General features: G+C 35.6%; 1 protein-coding gene across 2 annotated transcripts in view; it reads left to right on the forward strand.

Annotated features, from left to right (window-relative positions):
• The first annotated feature begins 5,701 nt into the window (after positions 1-5,701).
• LOC121368231 overlaps positions 5,702-20,050 on the forward strand; it is a 103,899-nt gene continuing 89,550 nt past the window's right edge. Inside the window, exons 1-2 of one of the 2 annotated variants that reach the window (XM_041492869.1) lie at positions 5,702-6,011; positions 16,211-16,328. In XM_041492869.1, coding sequence (XP_041348803.1) covers positions 5,973-6,011; positions 16,211-16,328 — 157 coding nt within the window. In that variant the 5' untranslated portion in view covers positions 5,702-5,972. The remainder of the gene's footprint in view (positions 6,012-16,210; positions 16,329-20,050) is intronic. The other variant, XM_041492868.1, reaches the window with a different exon arrangement.

Below are 20,050 nucleotides of genomic sequence, written 5' to 3' on the forward strand. Positions count from 1 at the left end.
TGATGACTGGCCCGCTAAAAGTCCTGATCTCAACCCCATCGAGCATGCCTGTGATAGTCTGGACAGACGATTGAGGCGTCGTCCCAACCCACCCGCTAACGTCAACGAACTTCGTCAAGCGCTCATTCAGGAATGGAACAATATTCCACAGGTAGAAATCAACACTTTAGTCAATTCTATGCACCTGCGATGCACTGCAGTGGTCAATTCAAGAGGTGGTCATACCGGTTATTAAGTGGGTGTTTTTATTTTTAACCCCTACCACACTTGGTCAAAATTTCTCCCAGTTTCTGTTAACCTATGGCCATGATTTTTGCACCAAACGATGCATCATGGAACACTCTTTAAACGCATATATAACCATTATTTCCCCGGTTTGTTTTCATCAAGTTATGTTCAAGCAGAGTTAGCGGAAGTTTCTTATTTTGTTCAGTATATATATATACACACACACACAACTGTGAATATGATACCAGTCTACATGTTGACACTTTTGATATACCTATAATCAGCAATGTAAATAAGAATGTGATTGTTGATGAATATATTGACATGCCAAGCAATGAGACTTCTATTACCAGTGATAAAGTAATGTACTACACAACACATGATAAAACTGAATGTTCAAGATATGTATGACCAAATAACAATAGATGAAAAATGTACTAATGATGTATCCTATAATGCAAGTAATAATTATGCAAGTACAACATCGCATATTTATAATGATGTATCAGAAAATGGAAATAACTCACACGTTGATGCAGTGTCTGATGTATATAACTATGTGACTGATGATTTTGCACATGTTTACATAACTGATGTAGATAGAAATACATTACATACTAATAACAATTCTACACCTCAAAATTCATCTTATGTTAAAACAACCAATATGAACGTACCATATTGTAGTACAGATAAAGCAAACTCACTTAATATTATTAATGCTAGTATGAACCCACCCGGTATTAGTAGTACATCCTGTCCAGCCATAGTCAATGTTAATTTACTTAGTGCTAGCCAAGTACATTTTAACTCACCTTGTAGTGACACACCTAACACCCCAACAGCAGCTACTTCAGATAAGAACATATATAAAAGTAACACTAATAGCATCAATGTTCCTGACTTACCTAATATCAACTTTGTACAGAATATCCCTAACCCATCTGGACAGAATGCTCAATTATCATTCATTAGCATCAATGTCCCTGACTTACCTAATATCAACTTTGTACAGAATATCCCTAACCCATCTGGTCAGAATGCTCAATTATCATTCATTAGCATCAATGTCCCTGACTTACCTAATATCAACTTTGTACAGAATATCCCTAACCCATCTGGACAGAATGCTCAGTTATCATTCATTAGCATCAATGTCCCTGACTTACCTAATATCAACTTTGTACAACATATCCCTAACCCATCTGGTCAGAATGCTCAATTATCCTATAGTCTGAGTAATGGTTATATACTTGCTGATTCATCAACAGACCCAAATGTTACTACAAATATCCCATAATATACAAGAACAACATCACATATTTATAATATGCACCTAAAAATGGGGATGAAAAGTTATGTGATGATACAAAAGTTATGTGATGATACAAATGCTATGCACATAAATATGACTAACAACAACATACATGTTGATGCAATAACTGATGTACATGTATATAGAAATGAGAGTAAAGGTAGTGAACATGTTGATATAATTGATGTTTGTAAAAATGTTAATGATTTTGCATATGTTAACATATTTGATGTAGATAGCAATGTGAGTGCTGATTTTGCACATGTTGGTACAATTGATGTTGATAGAAATGTGAGCAAGCAAATCCTACTTGTTGATATAATTGATACTGACATACCAAACCAAATAACTCACCTACATACCAATATTCCCACACTTGAAACATTAAACAATAATATAGCAAGCTCTGGTATAACTGACACACTCAGCAACCTGAGTAACAATACCCCATATGCTAAAAGCATTGATCCACATATCAATTTGAACCAAAATTTTGATAATACTGATACTATGATTACTGAGTCACCTTATGTTAAAACAGCAAATATAAACGTACCATATTGTAGTACAGATAAAGCAAACTCACTTAAGAATAGCAATGCTAGTATGAACCCACCCGGTATTAGTAGTACGTCCTGTCCAGCCATAGTCAATGTTAATTTACTTAATGCTAACCAAGTAAATTTTAACTCACCTTGTAGCGACACACCTAACACCCCAACAGCAGCTACTTCAGATAAGAACATATATAAAAGTAACACTAATAGCATCAATGTCCCTGACTTACCAAATATCAACTTTGTACAGAATATCCCTAACCCATCTGGTCAAAATGCTCAATTATCATTTATTAGTATCAATGTATGTGGACTGAGAAGCAAACTAATGATACCACAATTTGTAGATTATGTCTCAAAGCATGATATCCTCTGTTTTACTGAAACAAAAACCAACGAAACAGATTGTATGTCCACATTTATACCAGGCTATGTATTTTATTTAAACAACAGAAAAAGAAAAGTATGCCCATCTGGTGGCATAGCTATTGGTATAAGACAAGAACTAATCACCTATATAGAATTTAATGACACAAATATTTCCGAATATATATCTTGGTTCAAAATCCCTGCCATTCTTATAGGTCTTGAAGAAACACTATCAGTTGGTATGGTATATATCCCCCCTATTGGATCCCCATACTATAAAGAAGACATATTTGATATTATTGATCATGAAATTACCCAGACTAAAAGGGGAGGTAACCACATTTTACTTTTTGGAGATTTTAATGCAAGAACAAAATGTTTGCATTCAGAACAGTTAAATAACATGAAAAACCAATTTTTAGACGCGGCCGCATCCACTTTGGGGAAAACCCGAGCACGGCACGCAATCCAGCCTTCGTACACTAAACGTAATTGATTACTATTTGTAAAATCTCACAGGTGCTGACTTCTCCATTGTAAATACCATCAGGCAAAGAAAACTATATACAAATAATAGAACTTTAGGAAATAAACTTAGTCTACTTGATGCAAGTAAATCATATAAAAAAATGCTTAACAACTCAATAGTCCGCTCAGAAATTTAAAAGCAAAATTATGAGAAATCTGAGACTAAACGAACTCAAAGCTTTTTATAAAATCTTTAAACCTGAGAAACAGGAGAAAAACTTACCACCAATAGAAGATTTTAATTTTTTTTTTTAATAAAAACCTCAATGAAGGAGTACTGCCTGAATCTGATCACGAGAAAGAATTAAATCTTGACGATATCGATATAAATAACGATACTATCTTAAACAGTAAAATTGAAGATGGTGAAATAAGAAATGCAATTAAACAACTGAAAAATGGCAAAGCAACTGGTATAGATAACATTGTAAAAGAGTATATAAAATCTTCTATCGATCTGATGATCCCAATCTACGTTAAACTATTTAACCTTATGCTAGACCATAGTATTTTTCCTAATGAATGGTTAATAGGAATTATTAAACCGATTTTTAAAAATAAAGGAACCCAACTGATGCCTGAAAACTACAGACCAATAACGTTGCTATGCTGCTATTCTAAATTATTTACCACAATTTTAAACTTAAGACTAAATACATTTATTGATGAACATAGCATTTTGAGCGAATCCTAAACAGCATTGCGAAAAGGCTATTCTACTACCGACCATCTATTTAGTATAAATTTCTATTTAATAGAAATTTTAAAAAATAGGAAAAGGAAACTATACTGTGCTTTTATCGATTTTCAAAAGGTCTTTGATATGATCCCCAGATACCTGCCTGTGGCAAAGATTATTAGACAATAACATAAGTGGAAATGTTTTCAAAATTATTCACCAAATGTATCAAGGTATTAAATCTTGCATTTGCACTAACAATATATACTCGGAACTATTCTCATGCAACATCGGCGTGCGACAAGGTGAAAATTTGTCACCTATCCTATTTTCTTTATACTTTAAGTAAAGTTTGTTTTATTTAACGACGCCACTAGAGCAAATTGATTTTTTATCTTATCATCGGCTATTGGACGTCAAACATATAGTCATTCTGACACTGTTTTTAGAGGAAACCCGCTGTCGCCACATAGGCTACTCTTTTTACGACAGGCAGCAAGGGATCTTTTATTTGCGCTTCCCACAGGCAGGATAGCACAAACCACGGCCTTTGTTGAACCAGTTATGGATCACTGGTCGGTGCAAGTGGTTTACACCTACCCATTAAGCCTTGCGGAGCACTCACTCAGGGTTTGGAGTCGGTATCTGGATTAAAAATCCCATGCTTCGACTGGGATCCGAACCCAGTACCTACCAGCCTGTAGACCGATGGCCTGCCACGACGCCACCGAGGCCGGTTTATACTTTAAGTTAAAATTGTTTGACACAGTGGTATTACCTATTCTTCTGTATGGATGTGAATTATGGGGTTATGAAAACACTGACATTATTGAAAACATGCACATAAATTTCCTGAAACGCATGCTTCATGTTAAAAAAGGTACACCGATATTTATGTTATACGGAGAACTATGACGTAGACCGATTAAACTAATTATTCAACAAAGAATGATACATTTCTGGGCCACAATTGTATTAGGAAAACAAACAAAACTATCCTTTCTATTGCATGCATTTATGTTACAGGACTCGTTCGTAAATGGACACAACTACACTTGGATTCAACATATTAAACAATTATTTAACAACCTAGGTATGACTGATATATTGTTGTCTCGAAGATTTTCAACAAAACATCAACTTCTTGAATATATCAAACTGAGGCAGCATAACCAGTACCTTCAAACGTGGAACAATAACATTGCATCATCGTCTAGAGATAAAAAGTATACAATGTTTAAAAATCGGCCAATTTTTGTTTAAATACCTCACCATAATGCCTGAAAAACTATGGATCATTATTCTTAAATTCAGAACATAAATCATTATCTCCCAATTGAAATAGGACGATGGAATAATACACCAGTAGATTATGCACACTTTGTGATTCTAACGATATTGGTGATGAATATCATTATTTATTCACTTGTGCCTTTTTTACTGTCTCGAAAAGCACTCCTAAAACAATATTATTATGTGAACCCCAGTACCCTAAAAATTTTAAGAATTATTGACTAGTAATGAAATAGGTGTCCTAAGAAAAGTCAGCAAATTAATTAAAGAAATTAATGATAAATTTAAAATACCATAGCTATTTGTATCAATATATACCACATCACTCGAGTTAAATATGCTTTGTTATTATAGCACATGTATCCCTATTTTAATAAATCGATATATACTAGTACATGTATAACAAATTATATAATGAACTTCAATGATTCTACTATACCTAATAGTATTGACTTATTGTATATATGTATTTTTGTTCTGTCCACTCATTGTATTTCTGTATACATGTATTTATATAATTTAACTATTCATATACTATATTATTTACTATTTAATGTTCTCCTGTAAACCCTGTTCTGTCTTGTCACATATTATATTATGTATTTGTTCATGTTTCCCCATATGCCGTTGCCTAACGGCCTGGGTGTAATAAAGTTCTGTTCTGTTCTGTCGCGTCCGGTAATCTAGCTTGGAAGGAAAGTGGCGTGAGCACTGTCAACTCCTGTTTGCACAGTATAAACAAACCCAGTCATTTACGACATGGCGCTTCGCTTTCATTAACCTGACTTCGAGGAGGCAGAAGGTTTCCTATCTCATTATCTGTGTGGTCCTTAAGCATATGTCCGTCGCCAACTCGTCACTTTTCATTACCACCCACCTGTGACTGCAACGCACTTTACTCAACTGCATACACTTTATTCGTATGACCTGACCAGCGTGTAGGCGTATTTGTTCAGACACCATCAGCAGGTCACGAAATTACCTGACGCGGAAGTTAACAGTCATGGGAGGACTGTGCTCCTGTCTCTCGCCAGATGTCGAGGTAATCTAATTTAGTTGCTTAACGTCATGTAATTAATTTATTCAGCCGTCTGTAGTTGGGTACGCTAACAGTGAGTTACCATTTCACCAGCAGACACCAATTAACTCGCTGGTACGATTCCACAACGTCCCAAAATGTTTGGTCACATTCGATCCTTATCCTCATGTAAATAGGTTTATACACCGATAACGAATATAGGTTATGAAGATCTGAAACGTATTCGGATTTTAGGTAATTGTTCTTTTTTCACATGACAGGATGTTAGACATTATGTTCCATACGATTTACAGTACATGTATTGACGCAATTTGAAAATATGAACGAAGTAACGAGATATTTACCTTTTAAATTACCGTATTTTTACATTTAACATCCATCTATACCATTTAATAAATCACTAAAATTAGTATTAGCTTTAAGAAAATTCAATCTTTAATCTTTAAAATGGAATTATGATGGCAATATTTGGTGTATTCAGTAGAATGTAGTGATCCGGCGAGCCAAATGACTATGTACTGAAGTGGCAAACGAAAATGACCCACATGGCGAAACACTACTAACCGATCTTGAAAACTGGTAAACAGCATGTCGAAAATCAACTCGACGGTTTTATTCACTACTCTGTGTCTGTCTTGGAGGCGGGACGTAGCACAGTGGTAAAGGAAGGAAATGTTTTATTTAACGACGCACTCAACACATTTTATTTACGGTTATATGGCGTCAGACATACGGTTAAGGACCACACGCCATATAATCGTACATAAAATGTTTTGAGTGCGTCCTTAAATAAAATATTTCTTTCTTTCTGTGTCTGTTTTTGTCATAAAATATAGTTAAAATAATGTACGGCTTAGTTTTTCGGTGTATTCATTTTAAAGGTCCACAGGCTTATGGCACATTATTAATACACAGTATATATACCAATTACTGTGTATTAATAATGTGCCATAAGCCTGTGGACCTTTAAAATGAATACACAAAAACACTGTCTAAACATAAATATATATATTTATGCTTATATACTGTGTATTAATAATGTGCCATAAACCTGTGGACCTTTAGACACCTGTAGACATATATATATATATATATATATATATATATATATATATATATATATATATATATATATATATATATTAAAAAAATACCATCCCAAATATTAATTAAGTGACTTTTTGTAAAAGGCTTGAGGAAAACCCCCACTGCTCAGTCGATTTGACCCGCATCAGACCTGTGACGTAGCATGCGGCGGATTCCACTCATTCAGTTAGTAGGTCAACATGCCGACAGCAGAGAATGAATTTTTGAAAAACAGCTGATTCTTAACGGACGCTAGTTTGGACATTTTGTTTTTCTCACATTTATCGGCAAGACTTCCGAATGTTCCAGCATTCACTTATTTCAGGCTTAGGTTTAGGGTTAGTGTTAGTGATATATTAACATTATGCTGGAACGTTTCCCATTTGCCAATCTACTCTAATGGTACCGCGATTGGTGACGAAGAAGGATACAATCCGTTACGGGTACTTCCCCATCAATTTGAGCCGGAATACAACAACGATGATCCGGCGAGCCAAATGACTGTACTGAAGTGGCAAACGAAAATGACCCAGATGGCGAAACACTACTAAACATCTTGAAAATTGGTAACACAAATTTGGAATACATCTTAATTATAAAGATGGTATATATTGTCAAATAATGTTTATTTTTCCGTTCTAAATTAATTTATATCCAATATAGGGTAGAATTTTGAGACAAAATATCCCCGTCTAGACATTTTTAATGGTGACCTATTGTCGTATATGCATTTACACAGGTAAGCTACCACAATCGCTCAAAAACTGGAAATGGTTTTTGTAGATTATTTTATTTTGGGTAATTTTAGTTCCACCATCAAAAGACGGGGTTTTGTTTAGCCAATTTGTTAAAAAAATCTTTTTAACAATTTAGTGGTTGACATCTGAGAATAGTTGCTTAGTATATTAGTAAGTAGACTAACTTGGATACATGCAGATTTTATTATTTATAATGAATAATAAATTGTACAAAAGAAAACAGGACAATATTGTTAACAGTTTCATTGGAATATTTATTTACATGTTTATATATTACTTAAAAAAAAAAAAAATGTCTCCAGCTCATTTTGACGATGCCAGGGTTGGGGTGCCCTGATTCATCGCCTTTCAGAAGATGAATTAAATTATACACGCTAAATACTAGGAGTACATACACATTGTGGCAGTATGAAGATTAAAGTAATAGTAGTAATACTTATACAAATAATGTAGACGATGATATATTTAAAACTAATGCATATGCACATGTAGATAGTAATATTAATATTAATAACACATTATATATGGCTAGGTAATAGAAATATATTTAAATAGGCTGGTTGATGTAATGGGGACATAAAATAAGTATAAGTTTAGAAAGAAAGACTGTTAAAAAGAAAAGCTGTAGTTTTAATTATAGTGATAAGTAATAAATGTCAAAATTCACGTCAGGTGCTCGCTTGATAATTGTTTCTATTTTCTTCCATCAAATTACTTTATTGACTGAAAAGTCGTTTTCATGGTGACCAGATTGTATTATACTCTTCATATCTACAGTTTTTAAAAAGAACATATATTTCTATTTCGTATTTATTTTGCAGAAACGTTTGAGCAGCTATTATATTTAATTTTGTTTTCCATTTTTGTCTTGTATATATAATATTTAATATTTATTAACAGCCATTTTATATGTCTTTGTATCGCCTATTTGTTCAAATAAAATAATTGTTATATTTAATTTTATTTGAATTCCTTTTTTGTTTAAAATCCAATTTACAACAGCATTCCACAGACACTGTATTACAATTATAATAAAATAAATGTGTTAATGTTACTGGTGAACTGCCACAGAACGTACATTCGTTAGTATCTATGCATTTAATTTTATGTCAAAAAAAAGTATTAGTTGTTAGTATCTGGTGTATAATTCTGTATTGAAACCATTTCAAAATTGTATCTTTGACACCGATGTCGGTGGCGTCGTGGTTAGGCCATCGGTCTACAGGTTGGTAGGTACTGGGTTCGGATCTCAGTCGAGGCATGGGATTTTTAAATCAGGTACCGACTCCAAACCCTGAGTGAGTGCTCCGCAAGGCTCACTGGGTAGGTGTAAACCACTTGCACCGACCAGTGATCCATAACTGGTTAACAAAGGCCATGGTTTGTGCTATCCTGCCTGTGGGAAGCGCAAATAAAAGATCCCTTGCTGCCTGTCGTAAAAAGAGTAGCCTATGTGGCGACAGCGGGTTTCCTCTAAAAAAAACCCAGTGTTAGAATGACCATATGTTTGACGTCCAATAGCCGATGATAAGATAAAAAATCAATGTGCTCTAGTGGCGTCGTTAAATAAAACAAACTTTACATGTAAAAGGCACTTTATAATAGTTTCCCCATTCTTATGAGTCAAAAGCAAAACCTTGGTTTCTACATCTTATTTGTGATGTTGGTGTAATAATTTCGTGATTTAATAATTTATACATGCCTTTAATGCATCAAATTCATTTTATGCAAAATATGCCATAACAGCTGACATGGGATAGGAATTGTTACATTTTAAAATAATACTTGAACTAGACGGTGTTTATTTACGATGTGACTATATATACGACGGCCGTGTATATAGCCTATAGCCTCCGCTAACGAGGGCTGGCTATATTCACAGCAAAAATGTATTTGATTGATCCATATTACCGAACCATCTGAAACAGGAGGAATACATACTAAGTACTGTACGAACAGTGCGTTTTCTGAACAGGGGAGACGGGGGGGGGGGGGGGGGGGGGGGGGGGGGGAGAAGAGAGGGTATATGAATCTATGAATAGCGTAATATTGCCCCTACAGTACTAACAATTTTTTTTATTAGTAATAAATAAATAAAAATTACAAATGATCAGCTGCTGAGGTAGATTATCTGAAAGAGAAACTAACTTCGGACAGTACACAAACTAACAATAGGGCTTGAACTTAATAATTTTTCTCTGATTGCAATTTTGAGGCTCCTTACGTATTTTGCTGTATTTAGTCATATTTCAAATGCGCAAAATTGCAAAGGCCAATAAAACTCAAAATACATTTTTTTTTTATACCTGTAACGCTGAGACCACTCTCGGGTCCCCTTCTAAAATTTATGTAATGTTTCTGTAACAACCGCCTCCACCCACCCCATGGCGACGTGATTTTACCAACATTATAATACATATACTACTACTACTAATAATAGTGTATTGCTATTATTAATTATTATTATTGTTATTATTATTATTATTATTAGCCTTTTTGGGGTGGAGGGGGCGGTGTTTTATTGGGGGGGGGGGGGGTCTATAAAAATGCACGATTAACGTGCATGCACACACGTACAAACGGCAGGCTGAACTTGTCCGGCTGCACGTAGAACTGGATTCAACTGGGTTAAGTAATAATTAAGCCAACCTTTGGACGACAAAACATGCGACAGTAGACCCTTAAGCTTTAGTCACACATTCAGGATTTTTACTGCCGTCCTTGATAGGACCATTCCCGATTAAAATTTGTCAAAAGTTTGATCAAGATCCTGTGATTCGTGGCGGGAAATCACGACAACAATCAGATATTGTTCAGGAAGCGTCCCGATTCAGCCGTTTCCATCCGAATTCTTCCCGATTCTCCAGTTCTCAATCCGATTCTGATCCGATTTGTATCTTTCGCATAGTAAAAAAAACTACCAAATCTGTCCCGATACTCCCGAATGCGATCCGACAGAGATCAGACAGTGACCCGACAGTGAACCGACGCTGACGGAAGACATCCGTTAGAAAACGTTAGTCACGTGATAGTCCAGATCATGCCCGTTCATCACGACAGCGTCCCGATCCACAGGACACCGTCCAGACAACACAGGACATTGTTACGATTTTGATCCGATACATCAGAATCTGTCACGACATAGTCATGATTGTAATCCGACTAGACAAAATCAGCTGAGTTTCCCGAATGTTACGGGACGCACCTAACTGTCGGGAGTGCTTGGCCGACCTCTCCAGACCATTCCCGATCCGTAGGACTCTGTTACGAACGTATACGACTGCGTTCAGACAATGAAAGGACATTCCAGATCATTGAGGATAGTAATCCGACTTTTTCACTTTTCGTGTCGTAGCGCTGTCTGATCTTAAACGGGAGCCATAATCGGCACTGTGTGAACGCCGCATTATACTGTTTTGTTTTGTTTGGTATTTTTTTTTTTACGCTGTACATTAAACCGAATGACCACTTTGCGAATCAGTCAAAATAATTTGCAAACGTTTAACGAAAAACGACTGGCTGGTTGTATGCCACATTTGTGACGCTGGAAAACGTTATCTGTTTTCGAACCAAGCACTATAGCGTTGTAACCGTCTAGATTCTCTCCCCTGCTAAATTCCATGCATACACGGCTGATACTAATACTAATACTAATAATACTACTAATAATAAATGGTGAGTTCATGTTCCGACTGTTTATTATTTTTGTCATGAAATAATATATTTTTAAAAATTATTTTATTATATAGCCGGCCCTCATTTGCCAAGTCTCTATACACGGCGGGCGTTTATATAAAATTTTAAAATACGTTATACGGTTGTCGTATATACGAGTCTGTTTTGCCGTATTTTTATGAATTTTCACAAGAAGACTTCCAAATTTTAAAAAAGAAGCGTGTCAATGAATTCCCTCGATCGTAATTCAATTAAATGTTTTTGGATCATACAAGAACTAGGTTTGGTATTCCAAATTAATGTAATTTCCATTTATAATCCATATTTAGAGGAATAAGGCCCCCTAATTCCGTGATTGACCGCCTTTAAGCTTAAAATGTCTTCTATTTTTTACAAAATTTGTTTTTGTTGAATTATCTCCCAAATGCATAAAACATCTTTCCAAAACATGTTTTTTAATTTCTTTCTTTTTATATTCAAGTAATAATCTCCATTTATTGCACGGTCTCTATTGAATAAGTTAGTAGTAGATACAAACAGTTTAGTCCATTTTGGGTTACCTATAAGAGTCTCCTAATGATGATTTTAAAGCCATCATGAAATTATATATATTTAACATTTGTAATCCACCATCTTTGAATTCCTGAGCTAATAAGACTTGTTTTATTTTATTGGGTTTATTTTGTTAAATGAATTTATGAAATAATCTATTCAAATTGTCAACTACCGTTTTGGATGGGTTTGGTAGTGCAGTTAGTAAATACGTAATTTTAGGTATTATTAGTGTTTTTAATACGGTTATTCTTCCTAAGACAGTTAACTTCCTTATTAACCATAGTTTTATCAATAGTTTAATTTCACTAATTTTTGTGGGGTAATTCGCTTTAACAATTAATTGTAAATTTACTGTAAACGTTATTCCGAGCATCTTAAATTCTGTTGTATTCCTTTCCAGTTTCCAACTTGAATGGTGATAAACTTCTTTTAAGTTTTTTTTTTACTGCTTATCCAAAAAACTTTTGATTTTGTATAATTTATTTTTAATCCAGATACTGTAGCATAATATTGTAATATTGTTAAAGTATTAAACAGAGATCCAAGAGTTCCATCCAGCATAAAAGTTGTATTGTCTGCGTAATGGGATATTAAATACTGTTCACCATCGATTGTTATTGCATTTATATTTTCTTTATTTTATTTTATTAATAGAGCTAGAATTTGAGCGCAAATAATAAAAAATATATAAAAAAGTGGATCGCCTTGTCTACATCCTCTTTAGTAGTAACAAGGCCTGTACAGCGTCATGACCTACTTTCCGTGACCGTGACCTTGGTGTCTGGCCTTGGTGTGAGTCATAGTGGTGTGGTCTACTAGGGTGAACGCTCGCCCGTGTCCCTGACCGACTTAGGTTGGTACTGATGTCCTTGGACTGGCCCTGACCGACTTAGGTTGATACTGATGTCCTTGGACTGGCCCTGACCGACTTAGGTTGATACTGATGTCCTTGGACTGGCCCTGACCGATTTGTTTAGCATTTACCGACTTAGAAGGCAGTGACTGGTATACCTGGGCAGGTGTGCGACCTTGGTGTAAGTGATAGCCTTGACGTACTTGATGTGCGACTCATCGCCTAGCCTTGACAGGGATGGTGTAGGATCCCAAATTGCTACTAATGGGAAAGTGCAGCGGGTTTCCTCTCTAAAACTGTCAGAAGTATGTTTCACATCCAATAGCCGATGATTAATAAATCGAGATGCTCTAGTGGTGTCGTTAACCTACCACTTCTAAGGACTGCCCGACGCGAGGTGGTGTATTTAATTTTAGCGCGCTGAATGACGAATGGTTATCACTGTTTACATCCGGCAATAGTTCATAAAAATAAACTCGAATGTAAATCCTCCGGAGTCGGGCCCGTCCGCACCACTATACCAATCCATGACGACTGGACTATACTCTCTCTCTCGTTCAGACGGATCCGGCTTTTCAAGATCTGTATTTTAGCACAGCACTACACCTTTGACTGTCAATCTTGAGGTGTTCTTGACGGGATGCAACCCATCTCGTCCCTACAAGCTGTGCACCCTAACGGCCTTAACGAGGCCACTCACGTGGACATATAGATCGGACTTTAAACTTTTAGACCTTCGTTCAAAAGTTTATGTCGAAATTACTTCTTTTAAAAAAAAAATATTATTAAAAAGTCCGATCCTCTCTTCTTTCTCTTATTTATTTTTGGACTGTCCTTCTAAAATGCTTCAAATTATATAAATATTCGACCGAGCAGTCAATTCTTTTTATTTTTGGCTTGTAACTTTTTTTTTTTTTTTAAATTCTAGTAACATTTTTTACTCATTGCTATTTTAAAAATTCTGCTTATTTTCAACAACTTTTGGATGTAAATTTCAAAATTGTCCGCTTAATTTTTTTCTGTCCCGGGACAAGCCCCTGGCTATCCAGAAACAGGCCCGGGACGGACATGCTCGAAACTCTAGTGGTATATGAGCATGTACAAATTATTCGCACTCGCACTCGCATGATCAAATGTTTATAATACTTTTGCGTAATTCTTTATTAGGTGGTGATCGGGGGGATCGAGAGTTCTACTCCAACGGGAAACATAATGCGGAATATCCATATAGAAGGTCTCTTGTAAAAATCAAACTATTAAGAGTAGCTGTATTCTGTTGTGACATCTAGTAGGTCCAAATAATATTGATTGGGTAAATATATCTCAAACAATCACATATTTAGGGTCACCAACGCACTTCAGTCTTTGATTTACTTGAAATTAATAACAAATATTCCTCAATCATCCACATGAATACATCCATAATTTGGCGTCTATATTACAAGTACTTGTTGAGAAATGGTCATTTTGCAAACCGTAGTAGGTGTTAAATTTAGCTATATTTCAAATCCCATTATCTCATAAAATAATATACATAGAAACAAAAATGTATAAGAGTACTAAGAAGATTATGAAGTTCTGAAATATAACAGGCAGGTTAAACTGAATACATAGAGACAACTGAAGAATCCGTATTAGTTAAAATGCCATTTTATCTTACGAGCAGCCATTTTTAATACACCAAAAACACTGTTTTACATTCAGTATCACACACATTTATTTTATTGTTGTTTGTTTCACTGTTAAGTCCACTCCAATGATTCATGAGTGCTAAAATGATGCATAATTAAAAACTAAATTTTCAAAGAAAAACTTTATATGGATAATCAAATTTGGTACACATACATGTAAACGAGATACCATTAGCTATAAAATGAGACAGTGTTCGGGATTTGAACAGTCTATCCACATTGTTTTGGTGGTTTTTCATTGCAAAGGTCCCCAAATGATTGTTTTCGATTTCAGAAGGGTGTTGTTCCATTACTAATCCTCACATAGTTGTACTATTTAAGATTTATATAGCAAATAGGATGAATTTGACAAGAGTAAAACGTTACATGTTTTTACGTCTAATGTTATAAGACAGTGGTTTTGTAAGATAAAATGGAATTTTAAAGATTTTTCAGTTGGTTATAGACATTCATTATATCTACTAAAAACTACCAGTCTCCTATATATCTGTTATCAAACCTTTATAACATTCATATGTAGTTCCCATACAAAATGTTAGATTTCTATGTACATTATTTGCTGGGATAATGGGACTTAAAACATAGGATAAAAATTATGACGGCAATTTTTTAGCTACATTTTACACAGGACTGCCATGGTTTGCAAAAAGACCAATTCTCAAAAACTACTTGGAATACAGAACCCATATGTCAGATTTATTCATGTAGATGGCCTCAGACCACAATTAATTTCGCTATATGTTTCTATATAGCCTTAGTGACTATAACATTTTTATTAATATCAGCAGGCCCGTGAAGTTTTGTATGTACCTTTGCCTGCATGGGGGACACATACCCTGAAAAGGACAACCCCTGTTGTCCAGCTCTTTCTCCCAGCATATTGGTTTAAACAGACACACCCTCTAAACCAGGCCGGAGTACACCCATTTTACACAAAAAGCACTACTTTTGCACGGGCCGGAATTACCACAAACAAGTCTTCAATGTCAACAAGTTACTCATGTTTACAAACTACATGCTATCCCCTGTCACTTCAGTCAAACAGTTGCCACTTCATAGCTGTCTGCCATGAAATAATCACAGTCAAACAGCAGACTACTTGCGCGGTCAAATTTCCGGATTTTTGACAACCAAATGGGAAGATAACTGTAATCTGAGGCCAGATGACTGAAGCATATTTGTTACAAATGTCAAGTGAATCTGAAACCGAAGTGCGTGGGACACTAGTTGATTTGAAATAGACAGACCCTAAAAGGTTACGATGTCTGCAGTTTATTTCATAGGATGAATCAAACACAAGCAAAAAGCGCGTTTTAAAAGTCCTTCGAAAGCCGCAGAAAACACGCCAGAACAGCGCTTAAGAGGGGTCAATATCCCAAACCTTTCTGGGGGTGGACCCCCATATCCCCATTACGGCCTTCTCGCTTTCGGCGCTCGCCTCGTCAGACTACGCCCTCCACACGAGTTCCGTCTGATTCAGTCGATCCCCCTATTTTATACGCTGATTACGGACCTGGTGGTGTAGGATAAAGATCGTTTTAATTTGTTTTATGCTGTTACTATTTTTATTTTACTTTTTTATAGCAGCGACAAGAACCATCGCCACGCACTCCGCTTCTAGATGGCACTGAGCCAACCACACAAGAGGTTTCCAACATTAAATCGGTTAGGAAGCAACAGACAGCTGGGATAAAACACATTTGTAAATATACTAAGTCTTATTATTTATACTAAATGATTTGTTGAACATAGATAATATTATGACTCTCTACCAGTAAACCTGCTACACATTACACTATACTGCTCAACAGGGAGTCGGTGGATTATCTGGTGTCATCAAGGACAATACCATCCCATGAAGCTCCCGCCTAATCGGTAGCTCCCTAAAGTCGACAAGGAGTCGGTTTTGTTCTTGACATCATAAAGGAGTTCACCACCCCATAAAGCTCCCGCCTAATGGGTATCTCCCTGTCCTGGTATAATAAAATAATTATAAGTAGCTGCTGAATCATCCCCTAAGTCCCAATATTAGATACTTAATCAATTATGATATAGAAGCACGTTGTCCGATACCTACGTCCAGATATTTTCAAGAATAGATGCATTAACATTTACATGTATTACTAAGGCAGATTGGTCTGGAATACGAAAATAATTGTTCACAATTTCCTTTATATATATATAATTACACAGAAGCGTCAATAATGTACTGGAAACATTGACGTTAATATCATGAAGAAATGAAATATGCAAATGAATGTTCAGTACCATATTGCCAAATATCTAGATATTTTGATCCATCTTAAAGTCTGAACCAAATTGTTGACCACTACGATAAATTACTCTCCTACCTTTAATTACCGTTAGATTTCCCCCAAAGTTTGGCCAGACACAAGTTTTGAAGAACAAAAAACATTACAGTGACACAGATTCCACATACGAGACTGTAACGATGTCACCGATATCGACTTCGCTGAGACTGCATAGAGGCAAAATAATACAGTCCCGTGGCCAATTTATGGAGACAAAGGTTTGAAAATGTTTTTCATATCTTCAAAGCCTTCTGAATAAAAGGGGTGACCCTTTCAAAAGTGGGGGCTAACTCCGCCAGGTGGCGAAATCGAAAATGGGCACCAAAATTATCAAATCCCTTTCTTCTTTTTTTCTTTTCTTTTTTTTTAGCTTGTTCTGGTCTAATGAAGATGGTTTTGATGTCCAGATATATGTTTTGGGGATCAAAGTTTTTCATTTTACACACTAGAAAAATGTGGGATAATAAATTAAATTATTTCAGATGATAATCCATAATAGTTGCCAAAATTTACTTTTTCTTTTTCATGTTTATACAACTGCCTTGAAAAAGGTTGCTTATACAGTTGCTGTGTTATTTGTATTTGCATTCTGCCTTATTTGGATACAACAGAAATGTAATTAAACCTATGCATAACATATCAATAGTGAAATAAGTCTTGATGACACTGTCCTACTCGGGCTCTAAGTCAGTTCGTAAATTGGACTTGTTTTCATATTCTTAATGGTATTTCTTCTTAAAACCAAAGGCATTTAAAATAAAATAATCTGCATTAAAGAGACTGCTGCCATTAAAACATGTTTTTGACTAACAGAGTATTTTTAAGAAATAAAATTACATTTTAATTATGTTTTTTCTTAAAATGTCTGTATATACAATATGTTTCTTGTTTTCCTAATATTTGTAGGTAGTCCAAACTATATTTTACATCAACTAATTTCGTATGCAGGACACCCTCCCCGAATTAAATTTGGGGTCCTCATGAAGTGACAAGACAAAGGTGAGATATCTAGCTCGACATAACTGAGCAGAAAGTACACTTAATTGCTTGTCAATTCAACCTTGCTGTTATCAGTGTCCTGGTTTAGTTGAATGGATGAATGTTTAACGACACCCCAGCACGAAAAATACATCGGCTATTGGGTGTCAAACTATGGTTATGTCAAAACATGAAGTGATGATCACCATCAATATAAAAATTCAAGAGTGAAATAAAAACACAGTGTAAAGAACTGTGCAAAAAATACAAATATCACAGATAAAAAAGTGAGTATCACGTAAAAATTGTAAAACAAATTCTGGATGGAATCGAAATGATTCCATCACATTACGTTGGTCAAATATATCTTGTCGGGTTTCTTTAAGATGCTTACACTCCACCAAAATGTGGCGCACCGTCAGAGTACACGGACAGTGCTCAAATTGAGGTGGAGGATCTTTCTTCAAGATAAATGAATGGGTCAAATATGTATGACCTATGCGAGCACGACACAAGACTATTTTATCCTTCCTGCACTATTTATAGGAGGACTGCCACTCTCCCAAAACTGGCTTGATAGCATGACACGTGTTCGCAACCACACCGTCCCAATCATGTTGCCACGTCAAAAATATAAATTGGTTAATACTATATTTAAAATCAGTATAAGGCACACCAAACCTGGCATGAGGCAAATCCAAAGCAGATTTGGCAGCTGAATCTGCCTTTTCATTACCCCTGATGCCAACAAAATACAATGTCTTTATTGTTAATGGATAAAAAGACACACTTTCGTATCACCATCCCAATTAAGGGGTGGTCCAACTTCACATTGCGTAAAACTTGGAGACATGAAAGTCAGTCGATAAAAATAATAAATTTGGATACAATCGAATCTTTGATTTCATCTAAGGCTGTAATGACTGCCCAAACTTCAGCACTAAACATTGATGCTGAGTCAGGCAATCTCATGGAAAGTATTGTGTCTGATGGAAAAACTGTAGCACAAGCCACAGAATTCCTATCCCGTGATCCGTCTGTATACACAGGAATGTAATCACGGTACCTGTCTTGAATTTCCATGAAAAATAGTTTGTACACAACAACATCTGTACGATCTTTCTTCAGATGCGCAAGATCAAACACAATTTTAGGTGGTGTAATACACCAAGGTGGTACAACAAAATATGAAGTAGTTTCCAAAGTGTCAGTTAAATCAATGTTGGAAAGTGACAAAAAACGCTTAATGCGCTGACCAAATGTACGGATAGCATTCCGACTTGCATCAAACAACTTCATATATTTGTTATCAATCACTGTTTGATGTGTAGGATGTTTTGGTAATGAATTAATCTTGATAGCATACTGCATAGAAAGCTTTGCACGTCTAGCACCCAAACAAGGTTCGTGTGCATCAACGTACAAGCTCTCTACAGGAGATGTTCTAAATGCACCAAGACAAAGCCCAAGTCCCTAGTTGTGTATAGGATCTAGCATCTGCAAGTAAGACTTGTGTGCCGACCCATACACAATGCATCCATAATCAATTTTTGATCTAACTAAAGATCTATGCAAACGGAGCATAACATTTTGGTCTGCTCCCCATTCCGTATTACCAATAACTTTTAAAATATTGAGAGCTTTTAAGCCCTTCTTTTAAACATATTTAAGATGAGACACAAAAGTTAGCTTCCTGTCAAATATAACCCCAAGAAATTTAGTCTCCTCTACAACCGGAATTAGTATTGCTACTACCGTAGTACCAAGTCTGATTTGACAAATCTGCACAAAATAGTTTGATGGACATTTGGACTAGTGATGACACCAACTCATAAACCATAGTCAGAAGAATGGTGTTTTTCAAAGATGAGCATGTTCTGCGGCTGCCTCACTGGTCGCACCCGTCATGGGCACCGTCTACAGTTGGCAAGTATGTCGTTATCATCCGTGATGAAAAACATATGCACGCTATATTAACCATTATGTAAACGTCCGAACTAGATTATAATAGTTGCTATAATTACAATCAATAATGTATTATATCAAGAAATAACATCTAAATATCTACAATAATACTGTAAGACAAATGGGTCCTTGAAATTTCAATTCCAAGGAAGCATCTATGCCCGAATGA

This window comes from Gigantopelta aegis, chromosome 3 (assembly GCF_016097555.1).
Source record: "Gigantopelta aegis isolate Gae_Host chromosome 3, Gae_host_genome, whole genome shotgun sequence".
Taxonomy (NCBI): Eukaryota; Metazoa; Mollusca; class Gastropoda; order Neomphalida; family Peltospiridae; genus Gigantopelta; species Gigantopelta aegis.